At 41.1% G+C, this 17309-nt stretch overlaps 1 protein-coding gene across 2 annotated transcripts in view; it reads right to left on the reverse strand.

Moving 5' to 3' along the window:
* The window catches only part of PTPN14 (protein tyrosine phosphatase non-receptor type 14), a 206881-nt gene that overhangs the window by 93289 nt on the left and 96283 nt on the right, over positions 1-17309 (reverse strand). For both annotated transcript variants that reach the window (XM_006155825.3, XM_027774712.1), the window contains exon 3: positions 11541-11710. In XM_006155825.3, coding sequence (XP_006155887.1) covers positions 11541-11710 — 170 coding nt within the window. The remainder of the gene's footprint in view (positions 1-11540; positions 11711-17309) is intronic.

A 17309-nucleotide genomic window follows, 5' to 3' on the forward strand; every position in this document is an offset into this window, starting at 1 on the left:
GTGTAGCTGTTGGGAGGACGGGGAGGGAAATGTTGGCCCAGGCTTTTGAAAGTTTAAATAAATCCTACCCAGGGGCTCTCTCTTGTCAGCATGCTTGGTTCACCCACAACCATTCCAGGACAGACATGAGAACCAGGTTTCTGTCACTAGCCGCTGTGTGACTATGGGCAATATACCATTCTCTTACAGGTTCTGTTTCTTCATTTGTAAAATAGAGCAACTAGCCTTTGTAATATGTGGGATTTCATGTTTAGATACAAAAACTGTAATCCTGGGGGGCCAACAGGTGGCATGGTGGTTGAGACGGCTGGATTCTCCAATGGCTGACCACAGTTTGTGTCCTGGACCTGGTGGCTTGAAAATCACACTGGGCATGTGTTTGTGCACATACATGTATCCAGATCCCAAAAGGAGAATGGAGGAGAGGGGACTGAAGCAAGGCCAACTCCCTGGGGGTGGGGGTGGGGGTGATTTCTCACTTTCCATTTCTCTGTCTCTATCTGTCCTCTCTAGCAAGCACACGCACCCTATGGCAAAAAAAACTAAACTTAATCTGTCTTGAGAGAAGGCAAAATGTTCTTCCTCAAATAAGCTATGTTTAAGATTTGGGCGATTTCTTTTTTTCTACAAGGTACCTGTTACCCTTACTATAGATAGATGAGGCAGATTTGAAAGCAACACAGAGAGGACATCTGAAAACCCTGAGCCATGTCTTTGCGACAGAAAGATCAGGGCCAAAAAAAAAAAAAAAAAAATCAAGTATCCTAGAGTGCTTCTTCCATAGAAAGAAAGTTTTCAAACACAGACTTCAGGGAAGTTATACTCTTACAACACCCAGCTCAACCACTGACATTCTCCTGTAGGCAGCTGAAGTGTTAAGACAGTTGGACGCTGAATGGCACAAAACAAACTGGGCCAAGGAGGAGGTATGGACTGACCCAAGCATGATACAGAAGTACAAGTACTATCTGTCCCGAGTGAAATGTCTACAGGGCCAGACAGGTCATACTGAAGAATAAGTGTTGCCTACTGTCCCACGTGGGAAGTGGAGAACTGGGCCCAACTGGACCGCGTGTGCCTCTCAGGAAGCCATCTCATCTCACTTCTTTCTGATATCATCCCAGTGAAACAAAACCCACCTGCAGACTAGAATCAGCTCTTGTGGTACCAGTTTATAATCTCTAATCTTACTGGTACTTCAGCTCCCTGAATTTCTTTGAGACACTGCAGTAGAAACAAAACCCCCCCAATACTCTGGTAAAGCTGGTCCGAGAGATTTGGATCCATGTATTTCTTTGGCAAAGTATCTATAAAAGATTCAACTTACGGATGACCCTTAAACCTAAGTTTAAACTATGTAAGTCTATTTATATGCATAACTTTCAATAAATACTGTAAATGCATATTTACTTTCTTATGATTTTCTTAATAACATTTTCTTTTTACCTTTATTGTTCATATAGTATATAATACCCATAACATACAAAATATATATTAATCAACACATATGTTATTGAGAAGGGGGTCAGCTGTAGGCTAGCAACACTTTAGGGACATCAGAAGCTATATGTGGGATCAGACAGTGATGCAGCAACACACAATGCTCTGGGAAGCAATTCAGATGACATGATTCTCAGTTCAAGCCGAGATACATGTGCCCGTGGTCTAGGGCTTACTGCTGGTGTGGGGACCCTACAGGGCTGTTCTCCCTCTCTCTCTTCCTCCTCCTCTCTGTCTCTGTTTCACTCACTCATGGAAGAAATAGATAAACTTAATAATTTTTTTTCAAAGTCATACACAATTATTTTTATTGTTTAGGAGCTGGCCATATCTAAACCTCTATTTGTTAATAATACAACTTCATTCTTTAAGGAAAAAAAAAATAAAAGTACTCCTCTTTCAAGGACCAAAAATAGCAAGGACAGAAAAAGCTAATCATTTAAGATATATCACAGTAAGATTATGATGATGATAATAAAATAAAAAGATATATCACAGCTCCCTATATGTAAATGTTAGCCATGATCATTATCACTATTATAAGTTGTATCCAGTGATGAAATGCAAACACATTCTTCCAGAGAACCTCACAGAACTAGAGTACTGTCTGCCTGGTGAGGTTCAGAGGTCTTAGAGTCTGTGATTTCTGGATCCTCCTGCTCAGTGACTGTACATCTCTTTAATGCGTGGACATCTGTCACTTTCCTCCTTCCTCCCCACCCACTCCACTACAACTTAATATCCAACACTAATATTTTAGGCAAAAGGTAGAGAAAAGGATTCTAAAACATCTACTCCCTGTGCCTTCCCCAACTCCCAAAATTAAAAAAAAATTATTAAAATTAATGCACCATTCCCAGTCCCACCCATTATAATGATACCCCCATAAAGCCTAGGAATCCTTTACAGGAAGTGGACATCTTTTAAAAAAGCATAGCTTGCATGCTTCAACATGATGAAACATCTCTTCCTGTAGCTTCTGTTTGTTTTTCCCCTCTCCACCCCTCCGTTAAAGGTACACACTGCCGTATGGCATCATCATATTCTACTAGACTTCTGAAAAAAAAATAAAATATTTTAAAAATTTATACCATGCTCTAGTATAAACTTTTATTATTTCATTGGTTGAATGTTGAATCATGAGTCTTGCAAAGTAATATTAATAAAGAACTATTTGGAATCAACGAATGAGTGCATGCATGAGCAAATAAGTGTATCTTTGAAAATCATGAAATTCATGAAAGATAAAATACCTTTTCTTAAGAATTTTCAAAACAGCGCAACAGAAATATATTGCTTTTGTTTCCCTTTGAGAAGTTCCAAATACACTATCAAATACTAATAAATAGAATTAACCATATGATTAAAACATGTGATAAAATTATCACTTTAAAGGCTAAGGTTTCTTTCAGGTGTTTTCCTTTTGAAATTGGAAATTTTGAAATTTTTTTTCCCTTTTGAAATTCCTTTCCTTTTGAAATTCTGATTTTTCTCTTCATTACAGGGCATCCACAATGAATAGTAAATTATGCTAAGTGATACTACTAAAGAACACTCATTCATTCTACTAGTTGTTTTTTGCGCCCTAAAGGGAAAGACTATCTAAGAAAACACCTAGATGTCATTAAGCTTCAGTTAACTTCATCTTATTTGTCTGTTCTTAATTGTTCTAGTGGCAGTGGGTAGTCTAAATAACTACCTACCCATATTTGAATATCTTGTAAACTATATCTTTTCTCTAAGAGCAGGGGGTGGGTGGGGGGACAAGCAATTCCATGCACTTGGAAAATTTATACCATGAAATGGGCAGTAGTGGTAAACTCTTGATTTAATTAAGAAAGCATATATTTTACAGAATTATTGTCATCTGTCAAACCTGAGGATATCTTCATTGAGGCGAGAGACAAGCTCATCAATCAGCTTCCCTGAAGGAATACATGTGGATTTTATACCCTCTCTCCAATTTCTTAAGAATTTTCCCAATGAATCAGGTCCAGGAACAGCAATGGTTACCAGGACCATGGGTCTATTGTCTTATTTGCCCAGACAAGATAAGATCTGCTTTTTGTTGCCTTGAGGGTTTTTAAAATATACTCTTATCACACCTATAACAGCAGATTCAGATCCATCCATTTTAGGAACAAAACTCGAGGTCCAGCAAAACACGTGGAGGTGAATGAACAGAGAGGGCAGAGACTGCACTGGACAGGGCTAGCTACTTACTTTGCTAAGTCTAGTGAAAAATGAAAATGGAGGGTCCATTGTTCAAAAAGAACTACGCATTTCAAGATGGCAACGAAAAGAGCATTAAGCCAAGCTTTCCTGACCACAGGGCCTCATGCAACTAACTGCACAGTCACCCATGAAGCTGCCTCTGGTCTTGGAAAACACCTGCCAGGCTTGGTGGCTTTCACCAAAGCAGTGGCAGAGTCTTTTTAAGGAAGTAAACAGGGTTAGCAATGAAAGTTTTAAGGACCAATTCAAATAAATCCCCAATAAATCAAATACACAGAAGTAAAGCAAAAGCTGCTGAAGATACAGTTCTTTGGTGGGGGGAAGGGGTGCTGAGATCTGTCGTCATTGTATTCCCACTGACAAGTAAAATGCCTCACGTGAAATAGGTACTTATGAAGGTTGAAATGAAAAACGATGCTGGGAACCAGCAGTTAGCGTAATGGCTATGTCGCTGGACTCCCACGTAGTCGACTGCGGTTCACGTCCCGGACCCAGTGACTTAAAACTCAGACCCAGTGACTTAAAACTCACGCCGGGCGCGTGTGCGTGCGTGCCCAAGATCCCGAGAGGAGAATGGAGGAGAAGGGATTGCGGTGTGACCATCCCCCCTGGGGGGTGATTTCTCGCTTTCTGTCTCTATGTCTCTCTCTGTCTGGCGAGCGCACGCGCCCTATAGCGAAAATCTCTCAAAAAAAAAAATGCAAATGGCAACCTACATTTTGGTCAACTAATCTCTTTTTGGGAAAGTTTGTCCCCCCTCCAAGACTGTTCTGTTTACTATAGAGAGCCATCTTCCTCACTCATCTCATCATACTTACATTAACCGTACAGAATGTTCGAGATTAGATCTCAGTATCTACTACATCCTAAAATAGCTAAAATATCTGGCAGAAACAACTCCTTCCTCAATAATCAACAGAAAGAGAACAAGTTCCCATTCACCAGCTGGAGCAGGCCAGGAGGCGGATTTGCCATTCTCAGCAAATTATAGTATCCAAGGGGAATTCATGCTGAATCTTAAATCTGACTTGAAGGGAATCCCTATTCCCAGCCGACCAGTAAACTTTAAATTTCCATTAAAATGACATTTTGAAATAATAAAAGAACTAAAAGAACCGGAGGAACAAAATAAAGGGTGTTGTAAAAGGAAATGGAAACATTACCATAATTAGAGCTTGTAAAGAGACACTTAAAACACTGGTGAACACTGAGTTGTTTACAATAGCACACAAGGCCAATTGCAGACATGCAACAGGGAGTCGAAGGTGAGAAAGTATTGGTATTTACTAGAAAGGAAAGGTGAAGACAGCTTCTGTGAGGTCATTAGAACTACATCCTGAAACCTAGTTCAAACACAGACACACCAAAACAGTCTCTTAACACTTACAGGAATGGAGAGCTTTAACTAATCTGGCTTTGCCATCAATATGCCCTAGGCCCCAAAGTGTAACTGAAACAAAAGAGGCCCCCATCATACTCTAAACTGTAATACACTGATTTCCTTGTCACTCACCATTACACACACAAAAAATGTATTGCCCTCTCTCTGGTCCCCAAACAGAGCAGCTTTCAATATGGCTATTTCTGCCAGTTGGTTGAAAGGCAACTTGTCCAGTGAGTTCTTCCCAGACAAGAACTACCTTCATTTCAACACTAACGAATGCCATGTCCCATACAGGTCTACGTAGAGATGTTTTTAAAAAATCCTTCTTACAACAAGGGCTAAGCAGTTTTTCCTAGCAACTACAATAAAGCCATATAGTCCAGTGCTTGGAGGAGCTGGGAGATGACTAGCAGAACAGTGACAAGAACAGTGACCCTAAGACTAGGAGAGGACTGTAGTGGCTGAAGAGCACACACAGAGGCACTACCACTGATGGGGACACTTGGAACAGGGCCCACAGACCCAGGGCCTCTTCCAGGTATCTGAGTGTGCTGAGACCACTTGGCAAGTACAGCCCCCACGCTGACTATAGCAGTAGCTGCCCTGTGTGAATACCATACTGTACTCAACCACTGACAGGGCAGAGAGCCCCACCCAAACACACACGCTCAGGGCATGTCCTGGAAAAGGAGGAAATGTTATCTGACCTCGTGGGGACAATCAGAAGCTCCTTGGCACTATGCAAACATACCACTGAACAGTGAGTAATGCAAAGACAAACATGTTTTGGAAAAAAAAAATTTTTTTAACTTTAAAACTATGCATGCACTTAGCAACTTAGAAGCCTACATTCACTCAAGCATTACTTTTTCTTTAAAAGGTTTGCTCCTGAATATCAAAAAAATGAAAGAGGGACTTCCTCACTTGATGAAGACTTGGAAAAACCCCAGACCTAAACTAAAAGCAGCAATCTTGGCCAGCAGTGTTCTGGCTTCCCCTCGCTATTATTAAGTATCCTTCTGTTTGAATAAGAATTTCTCCACCTCTCACAAACCATCTCGTTTCTGTCTCTGTCCAGAAAAATCTGAAAACCATGTGTTTATAATGAGTCTGTTGCTATGCAATTCATTAAAACACATTACAAAAATCTTTCCTTTGAGTGAAGAAAACATAATAGGGGAAGATGAACTACTGGCAAGAGTCCCTCTGCTGAACAGAAAAGCTGGCAAAAAGGAATGTCAGAAGCAAAGCAAAATGGAAAAAATTATGGTGGTCTCATCCTTTGAGTCATTTTAACCAAACGGGGAAAACTACCATTTTTAAGGCCTCAAAGTAACATATCTTAGAGTTTAGAATGGGATTACAACCTCGGTGGTTCTTAATCTTGTTCATTCCAAGGGTTTCATGACTCATCCCTCAACTGTCTACTAGCATATGGTTCTTTTCACCAATTTTTCACACTTCTGTAAAAATATCAAGGGGTTTTTTACTCTCCTATTACTTGCACTCCTGTGTATATCCTTTTGCTATCTTTTGTCTTCTTATTCAATTATCACCTTAAAGTAGGGTCTGAACTGTCCATTTCTTCTCAAATGCTAATCATAGTATCTTGGCAGAGTTCCCTAAGAGGAGACTTGCCCCTTAAAAGTCACAAACAGCAGATGAGATGAGACACAGTATGTCCAAATTAAGAAGCAGTGTAGAGGCTGGACAGGGGTACCATAGGGGCTGGACAGTGGTACTGTAGGAACGCCATGCCCTGCAAGGCTGACTCACATGGGATAGTTGCAACTCATATCCAGACCTCCGTGAATATGCCAAGTGCACATGTGCCTATGATCTGGGGCTGGCTGAAGCGGAGGGTAGAGCACAGTGTCAAGACCCTACTGATGCTATCTGTCTGTCTGTCTCTCTCTTTCTTCCTCACAGAACAAAGAAAGAAAGACTTTGTTTAAAAAAAAAAAAAATCACCAAAAATCAGTGTTTCCTAGTTTTCTAATTCAAAACAATTGGGATTTGATAACTTTAATAAAGTCAGTCATTTTATAAACAATTTGCAATCAATATCATTCTTTATTTTTTTAAGAGAGGTTTTTGCTACAGGGCACGTGCGTTCTCCAGAGAGAGAGAGACAGAAAGAGAGAAAGCGAGAAATCTCCCCTGGGGGAATGGCCATGCCACAATCCCTTCTCCTCCAATCTCCTCTTGGGATCTTGGGCATGCACACACATGCGCCTGGTGTGAGTTTAAGCCACCAGGTCCAGGACCTGAACTGCGGTCGACTACATGGGAGTTCAGCAACATAGCCATTACACTAACTGCTGGTCCCCACAATCAACATCATCCTCAAATTTTTGTTGTATTGTTCCAAATATATTATTAATCTGCAAGTTTTCAAGGCTAGGATTGTTTGAGAACAATACACACACACACACACACACACACTTTACCCATATGTGTCTCGATATATTTAGAAGGGTTCACGTATACACACATACAAAATAAAAGAAAAAGAAAAAGCTCAGAATATCAATTCTAGATTCTGTCCTTACTCAGAGAAAAGAAATGACTGGCCGTGACTAATGCTATACAACCTGTTTTATTCTCAAACAGAAGGAGCCAAACCAATGCAAACATGTGTGGGTGAAACAAGTTTGGTTGGCTCCAAACAAAGGCTTATTTTTTAAGCACAGATGGTTGAATGGTTGCCTCCTCCAATGGGTTTCCTGCAAATGAAAGACAGATTTCTATTTCTAATCTATGCAAATATCTTACTCTGCAAGGCATCACAAAGACTAACTGTTTTGTGTCAGACACTGCAGATCCCAGGTGCTCTTGGAGATGCCAAAGCCCATCTCCACCTGAGATGCCTGCTAACTCAGAGAACAGGATGACCAGAGAGTTAGTCATTAACCCACTCCTAATGAATGCTCTTGAGGCCTCTGTGAAGCATTCCTCTGGAATCCTGCCCCACCACCCCTTCCCCTGGGCTGCTCTGCCTGGAAGGCAGTTTCAATATTCCCTTTGGACCTCAGATGTTTCTAAAACCTCCCAAGAAGGCTCAGATTCCCAAAGATTCTACATGACTGTCGCTAGCATTCCTCACCTTAAGATCAGCTCATCTATTCATCTCTAATGACAAATCCAAAGAACTTGAATACTTAAGAGTGCTATTCTGTCCAAATCAGGTCTTTACACTCTAATCCATATGCTGAATCACATTTGTGATGTTATTGGTAGCCCTCAACCTTACCAAGTATATATGTAATACCCTTTTTCCTTTCTTCTGCAATCAATTTTCCTTTCTTTACTTACAACACTTCTTTTCTATTACTTCTCCATCTCTCCAGCTTAAGTCTTTCACTCATTCTGACACCCCTTGGCACACTCCAGTTTTAGGGCCCCTTGGGAGCAACAAAAATTTTTGTAATGCTGGAGCACGTGCAACATGCTTCTCCTGCTAACTCCTCTCCTAATCTTATTTTAAACATCCTTTGCCATAAAAGAGCAGGCTATAACAGAAATCTACACAGTTTAGTTCAAGGCTATAAATGTCTTGCACAGTTTTAACATTTTTCTTTGTTCAATTTTTCTGATCAAATGACGGTAATGGAGCTTGCATCAAAACCTGTGCTAAGAAAGAAAATACATCTTTCCCTCTCCATTAGTTTTCCCTTAAATGAGCCAGGCTAGCTGAGCAAAAAGAAATTCTAAAGAGAAAGAAAAGAAGTCCTCCTAACTCCCACGCTTAGTAAGCACCACCACCAAACTTTCTTACTCTGTGTCTTGAATTTTGAGATCCAAATGATTTTGTTTCAGCTTATGAATATAAATATTGATAGCCAAATAATGCAGCTTTAAGTTTACTTACGGGGAAAATCTAAACTATAAAGAGTTTTGGAGGTTAACTAACTCCTTGACTCCCAAATTTGGATGAGTATCGGAATCTGATGGGTTCTGTTTACTTTCAACAGCACATCCTCCCGCTTCCCAGTCCTAGATATTCCAATTGAGACTTCTAGCACAGCTCTTGAATCCACATTAGTAATAAATATGGTGGGTAGGTAGGCTCTAGGAGGCCCTGGTCTGTTTGAAAATCACTGATCTAATTGAAGATCCTATCCAGTATGGCAGCCTCTTCTATAAGACACTCCAGAGGCTATTTAGTAAATGCCACATTTCCAGAGGCCTGTGCTCTAACCCTCTTATAAGTCTTATTGTTCTATTTTCATGTGGCTTTAGTTACTAGAAACTGTATAATGTTCAGCCAAAAAGCCAAAGTCTTTCAACTCCTTGGACTTCATCAGTTGTGGGACCTAATTTTGTGCCCCAGAGCTAACACAGAATTCCCTCCCCAACAAAAGAGTCTTCAAATTAACTAAGGGCACTACTGTGCTCTTGCATGACTTTATTTTTCTAACCTTAACACTTTAACTTCATAAAGCACGATTTCTGAGCCCCCCACCATTTTAACTCTTCTCTCCCAATAAGACCTTTACGGAATGAGTCTGTCTAAAATAACAACACTTCATTTTTCTTACAGACTGAAGTTTTTTCAATATGCACTAACTTATAGCTCATGCTTTGGCCTTGTCACTCATTGTCTCTCATTTAATGGTTGGCGAGTCAAGAATCAACAAGTATTAATACTTATTAACCTAATGCTGTGTTCCTAGCAGTGTGCACAGTACCCAAGAAGCAGCTGAAAGCCAGCGGAAATTGTTCCATTTTAAGAAGTTAATAATTTCTTAAAGCAGCAGGATGGAAGTAAGTGCAATAACCTGAACACAGTGCAGGGCAGAGTTATAACCAAATATTTCAAATGAATCTCCCGTGAAAGGAGGAACACCGGGTTTCCAGGATCTGACTATAAGCACACTCATGGCCTGTGTCAGCAGGCGCACCATCCATTTAACAGCAGATTTTAATAAAAATGAAAACAGAAACCACCACCTTAAGATGTATATAAAAAATTTCAAGTGCATCCTTGTTTCAGAAGCTTAAAATCTAAATCCAACTACACAAGTGAGAAACAAGAACAGGATTTCTTCTTCTAATATCACAAGCTTAGCTTCTCCAGCATTCTGAATGCCAAGACCCAGGTAAAAATCAAAATGTAGAGGGTTTACATGGTTCTCTTTCCTATGGGAAACACATATTTGATGACTCAATCCCCAAGTATTTAAATGGAAAACTCTTACTGGTAAGTGAACTGTACAAACATCAACAAAAAGGTACTTACTCAGGGGCCAGCAGGTGACATAGTGGTTAAAGCACTGGGCTTCCACATGGCTGACTACAGTTGAGGACTTGTAGTCCTAGACCCAGCAGCTTAAAAAAATCATGCTGTGGGCATGCGCATACATGCCTAAATGGAGGAGAAGGAATTGTAGCATGGTCATCCACCCAGAGGGGTAATTTCTTACTTGCCCTGTTACTACTCTCTGTCTCTCTCCAGCAAGTGCAAAGGCCTTTCTTTTATTTTTGTAAGGAAAAAAAAAAGGTATTTGCTTTATTCATGGAATTGTAGTCTATGATAGGTCTTCAAAAATGGTGGTTAAAGGTGCTGGACTCCAACATGGCTGACCACAGTTCAAGTCTCGGACCTGGTGGCTTGCTTTCTCACTTCCTCTCTCTGTCTCTCTGATCAAACTGGAAAATAATAATGATAATAATAATAAATAAAGTTAAATCTTTTAAAAAAAGTTTGTAGAAAATGCACATTATACAAAAAACTAAGAATGAATTTTAAAAATGTTGTCTCAGCAAAATAAACATACTTTAATTTTCCCACAAACTTTGAAGTACGCTCCTAACAGAACTTGATGAACTTATAGGAAACTCTCACTTTATAGATGAAAGGGAGCAATACTGTTTCAAAGATGGCAAGTGATTTCTCTAAGGTACAACAGAGAGGGACCAATACCAGGTCTCCTCTACCCTTGTTGGCTTCCTGTTCTCTCTTATTTAATGTAAGACAGTCAAAACACTTCCCCTCTCAGTGTTTTTCTCTTTAACTTCATTCTCATCTTTAGTGACCTTACTAATCCTCAAATCCAAGGTCTGATGGTTCATTTTGTTTGGGGATATTGTGAGGAAAAGAATAGGCAAAGCATATTAAGGGACCTTTATTAAATACTAGTTTACCAATTTTATCAACAGTCTTTTATGCTGCAGACACTTAGCTCAGTATAACTACTGCCCTACCAGTGTTACAGAGAACTAATGGAGTTAGCTGCATGATTCAACCGAGATGCTAAAGCTGCACAGCAACTAGCAAACAATCTCCAACTAGCCCACCTCTTCCCCCACAGCGCATGCACACACACATCCCCCCTAAGTCAACCGGTTTGCCTATTTCACTGGAAGCCTCACAGTTAGTCCACGCCCTTACGTGGAACACATGGGGAAATGCACCTACCTTGTGGCCTCTTGCTGAAGCCATGACACATTTGGCACATAGAACATGACTCCGAAGAAAAGCAGAGGCTCATTAGCAAATTTGTCCAGATGTTTCTTCAGAGGTTTCTCCAGCTCCACCCATCGTGCTTGCTGGCTCTTGCTGAGAAACCAAAGGCCGAAGTAGTGTGTCTGGATAAAAGAGGAAGACAACATAGTTCATTCTTACCACAAGCATCCCGAGACTACACAGGTAACACGACCTCGGGACCCTGTGTCACCTTTGCTTCTCCAGCCCATGCACAAGGACCCAGTTTTTGCTTTCTAATTTTGGGACAAATCTAAAAGAACCTCGTGTATCCAGATGCAGCACAGTTCTGCACTGCTACTGTTTGTGCATGTGGGTAGAAATGTACCTGTGTTGGGTAAGGGTGTTGTGCAGGGACAGTGCTGGGTTTTCCCTCTGATCTGGTGGTTGATTTTCTGGAGTAGCTTCTGAACGTGCCACGATCACACGTGGAGAACGCTGGCAAAGGCCACCACAGGGCTTGCACCTGCTGCAGTGTAACTTATTACCCAACTTCTAAGACAAAACCTTCTGCCAACTGAAAGTTTCTGCATTGCAGAGTATTTTCACACAGTCCCAGATTTTAACTGGAGATTTATTTGCTTCTTTTGAGCTTTAACGAAGCACTTTAAAAAGCATCGCCTTCTATTGCTTTATTATACATGAAACGGTGGCAAATCTCTCTCCGTATCAAGCTTGGAGAGTGGAAGGATCTCCTCTTCCCAGCTGCCACAGGAGCCCCTGGTGGCTCTTCTTGGCAGATTATGGAGGGATTTGATAGATGAAAGTGAGATTTTTCACCCTTAGACTTGAAGCCTCAACCAGTTTCATTTTGAACAACATGCTAAATGATTAAAACAGGTACTTTTATGCACTCAATCCTGCCTTTATATTAATTCATGCTAGGATTTCAGGATTAGCACAACAATCACCAAAAATAGATCACTGCTTTTGAAGATTCTTTTACATTTCAATTATAGCCTAGAATGGTTTACTACACACCTGGAAATCTGCCTTCAAAAGAACGTTTTCATTACAATGTGCAATTTCCAAAGGCACTCTTCTGCCCGTGGTCCCACTCCAGCTGGCTGCCCCCTCGACTCACCACAGATCAATCCCTGCCACGACCCTACCAAAATCTCGAATGCAGCTTCCACTGTGACTTTACTAGAAAACCAGATGTGTCCTTGCCTGCATAAAGCTGCACACCCAGATGCTTTAAAAGGATTGATTTGTAGATGGGAGGAATGATGTGATCGGTATTCCTCTGTGATCTTCTGAAGGGCAAGTTCACATCACAAACCTATGTATTTCTTGAGCCACAAAATGCTAACAGAGCAATGGTTATTTGCTTGAGGGAATCTTGACCCTCTGGTTCATTTCCTAGCTTCTGTGAAGCTATGAGTTGTTCCCAGACGAATGATGAAAAAGAAGAAATGAAATATGGAATGTGGCTGAAGAGAAGGAAAGCAGGCTCTGAAGTCAGCCTACCTCCCAGCCTTCACACACACTCTCGTTAACTTTGCACAAGCTACTGAGCCTCCCAGCCCATTAGTGCTTTCTCATCTGTAAACTGGGGGCAATGATTACAACTCTCTCCCACAGGCTGCAAGGAGTGGAAATGAGATAATGCTCCTCCACCATGTGCATGGCATGTGAGGCGTACACACAGGGTGCCCTCTGTCACTTCGACTATGCCACTGCTACTACTGCCTCGTGAATCTTTTCCATCAGCACTGCCTGTGGCATCCCTGCAAACTGGAGAATTAGAAAACAAAGGTTACCTGGAAGTAAATGAGAAAGAGCAGGCGAAAGTGAAAATAAGAAAGTCTGTAAATAATAAAGATCTCTACAAGGCATAAGAAAAAAAAGCACAGAGACGCACCTCCCTGAAGACTGTCCTGAGAGTCTCATTAGAGGTGTTAACAGGACACTGGAACACTGCTCTGATGCTGTCCTCGGGGATCTATAATGTGGGCTTTGGCTAACCTTAGAATGAGGCCATTTGAGAATCTAATTCAATAAACTTGTCCAAAAGGGTTAAGGTCGTTCTGCGCACACTGAATTCCTTTCGGGAGCCAAACAAGGGTATTCCACTGGATCTTAGATTACTAGGAGGAAGCCTGCATATAATACATGAGATAATATATGTAAACTGTAACGTGCTATGTAATAATTATTATAGTTGGGAAAAAGACCTTCTATAAGCATGAGTGGAGGAAGGGAGAGAGAGCAAGTCTCACAACTACTTAATAAGCTAACCATGATGCATGATCTTTCACTAAAAGCAGTTTTGACATTTGGGAGATATTTTTATGATCCATTCTTCATTCAAATTACAATAGGCACTCAAATTAGTAACATTCAAGTTATAGAGGGTCCACAGTAACTGCATAAACATTCTACAATGGACTTTTAAAAATAGATTTGCATTGCTTATACCTTGAAAGATGGCATTTTAAATGTTCCTTTCTCATTCCTACCTCCAGATAATTAAGCCAGATATGACCTCCTACTCCCAAAACACACCCAGAGGAAAAACAGTCCATGGATCACACAGACACGTGCACATATATGTAGATTTACAACTACAGGTGTGGGCACACACAGGCACACATGCATACTGAAAAGAGAACAGTGAGGTTTACGAGAAACAACAGTAAGGTAATAATCTTGAGTCATAATTAATATGACAGAGCTCTAAATAACAAAGCAAACCACTTCTAATGGAAAACCGTCATTCATGGCACAAGACTGTTTTTTGCTGCTGCAATATGGCATTTCCAGAGGACACAGAAAATACTCACCATGTAACTAACCAATAAAATAATTATATAACTACTCAAGAAACAGGGTTTTCAGTGCACAGGAGAATTGGGGGAGATAGGTCATCTGGACAATGCAGTTTGGACAACCCAGGCCTCTTCAGAATATCCTGATTTTAGAAGCGCTGAATCCAGTTAGCTAGCTAGCAAGAAAACTGCTCTATGAGATTCCCATCCCCACACTGGTTTTTGTTTTGTTTTGTTTTTTGAGAGGTTTTTGCTATAGGGTACGTGAGCTTGCCAGAAAGACAGACAGAAAGCGAGAAATCACCCTCCCAGGGGGGATGGCCACGCCGCAATCCATTCTCCTCCATTCTCCTCTCAGGATCTTGGGCACGCATGCACACATGCCTGGCGTGAATTGAGCCCTGGACCCGGTGCTCAAACCACAGTAGACTACATGGGAGTTCAGTGACATAGCCATTATTCACATTGTTTTTCTTGTTGTTGTTGTTGGTTTTATTTTGTTTTGTTTTGCTATAGGGCACCTGTGCTCTCCAGAAAGACAGAGAGACAGATAGCGAGAAATCACCCCCCAGGAGGGATGGCCATGCCACAATCCCTTCTTCTCCATTCTCCTCTTGGGATCTTGGGCACACATGCACATGCACCCAGCGAGAATTTAAGCCACCAGGTCCGGGGCTCAAACTGCGGTCGACTACATGGGAGTTCAACAACATAGCCATTATGTTAACTGCTGACCCCCCCACACACACATTGTTTTTTGAAGCCATGCCCAAAGTGACCGTCTCCATTCTCACCCTCCTTCTCTTATTCTTTCTCTGCTTGAGGGTAGAAAGACCCTGGCTCAAAGTCTTCTCCTTTCCTCTCTATTCCTGCTTATACAACACAGCACAAGTTTATTCTGCCATGCCTCAGAGTGCCTCACAGGAAATGGAATCAGAGCCTAAGCTCTCACTTCAACTAACATGTGCACTAATCAACTTCCTGTGTATTATCTAAGGGACTATTAATGCCGTCAAGCCCAGCTGAGACCACACCAGGCCTGTTCGTAATTGACTCGCCAATTTAAACTCCAGCTCAGTTTTGGAAGCTTCCCAACTAAACGCTGCCACATGGTCGAGGAAAATGTGATGGATGATTCCAAACAGAAACCACCTCCTCCACGGCCAAAAGGATCCCCTCACACGACCACCTGAGTAAAGGCCTGGACTGTTTAGTTCATGTCTGAGGCACCAGTGGTAAGCCAGGCCCATTCAATCTTCCCATTACCCCTGGGCAAGATTTAAAGCCTATTTTATTTCTCTAGTTTTCTTAAGAAAAGTAGAGCCTAACTCTGGTGCCAAGATTCTGCGTTAAGTTTATTATAATGATGAGAAAAGATGACAGAAGCAGCAGCTCTCAGAGGTGTACCACATCTCTGAACCAATGACTCTGCAGTATGATGAGACAATGTAGGAAAACAAACAAAAATGGCATTTTTATGTGATTAGTTTCTGGTGTATTTAATCTGGAGTCTGCCCTTTCTTTTATTTTTTTTAGATTTTATTCATGATAGAGAGCACATGTGGACGAGGCAGAGCATAATCCCATGACAGGGTCTTGTCATGCGACTGTCCCCCCTTCCCTGGCCATCCATCTCATCAGGATCTTGGGCGCACACACATGCACCTGGCATGTTTTTAAGCTAATCCTGGGATCTGAACCACAGCTGGCAGTGTGGCTTCTAGCACTGCAGGTTAGTTTGCTATAAAAGCTGGGCCGGGGGTTTGCATTTTAACAGATACAGCACAAATGTCGGCATGCACTCGAAAATCTGCTAGTTCCTTCAGGGGCAGATTGATGAGTGAATAATTTAGTGTCAATATGTCCACCTTTTGGTCTTATGAAAAGATTCTGGGAATAAAGGCCTTGAAAAACAGTGTGGAGAGCAAAGAATACATGAAAAATCACTGTACTTTCTGCTCAATCTTGTTATGAACCTAAAACTACTCTAAAGTAATAAAGTCTATTAAAAATAGTTTAGGATGTGTTTATTCATTTATTTGTAAAGAGATGGTATTATACCCCTCACAAGCTATCAATAGAGAAAGCTTTATTCTATATTTTTAAGACAGGGTCTCACCATGTCATGATCCTCCTCCAGCATAGCTGAGACTACAGATATGCAATACCACGTCTGGGTCCATATTAGACACAGTCTTGCCATGGTGCTCAAGATAACTTCAAGCTCACCACCCTCCTGCCTCACCTCCCAAAGTGGCTGATTACAGGTATATGCCATCTCATTCGGCCTTTAGGTTAAACTGGGATTCGAACCTGGGCCTCCCATGTGGTCCCAGCCTGTGGAATGTAGCATCTTAGCAGTGTGCACTACCATCGCTGGACCAGGAAAAGAATTTTTTGGAGGGTTTTGTTTTTCCAGTTTTATGAACAATGGCATGCCTTTAATGCTGACTATGTGTAAGGGTTATTGCACGCAGTCTTGGCAATTACCAGAGATCTTATCTTAAGCATTTTGAAGAATTAATCATCTAGAAGCAAAAGTTTAAAATCTCTTACATGAAGCTGTGATAGGTTGCCTGTCTTACCTAGTATTTCACAGCTGTAAATTAAGAGACAGAGTTGGTAGGCCTCCACATAAAATATATAGGAATTACATATAAGCATGGTAAGCTTCAGTGAGGCATGGAAAATACTTCAAAAGGCAACTATAAACAGACCCTGAAACAGCACTTCATGCAATTACATTCCAATGGCTTTGGAAAATAAACCACTGTCCATCAGCTGGATAACTGTAAAAAAACAACTCAACTGCAATCAACTCTGCTCTGGGTAGGCCTGGGATTTCTAAAACTGACACATCTATAATTAACAACTGCGCCATCTTCATCTTCCTGGCCAATCTCTTTTTTTTTTTTTTTTTTTTTTGAGGGGT

Source organism: Tupaia chinensis, unplaced genomic scaffold (genome assembly GCF_000334495.1).
Source record: "Tupaia chinensis unplaced genomic scaffold, TupChi_1.0 Scaffold000473_1, whole genome shotgun sequence".
Lineage (NCBI taxonomy): Eukaryota > Metazoa > Chordata > Mammalia > Scandentia > Tupaiidae > Tupaia > Tupaia belangeri.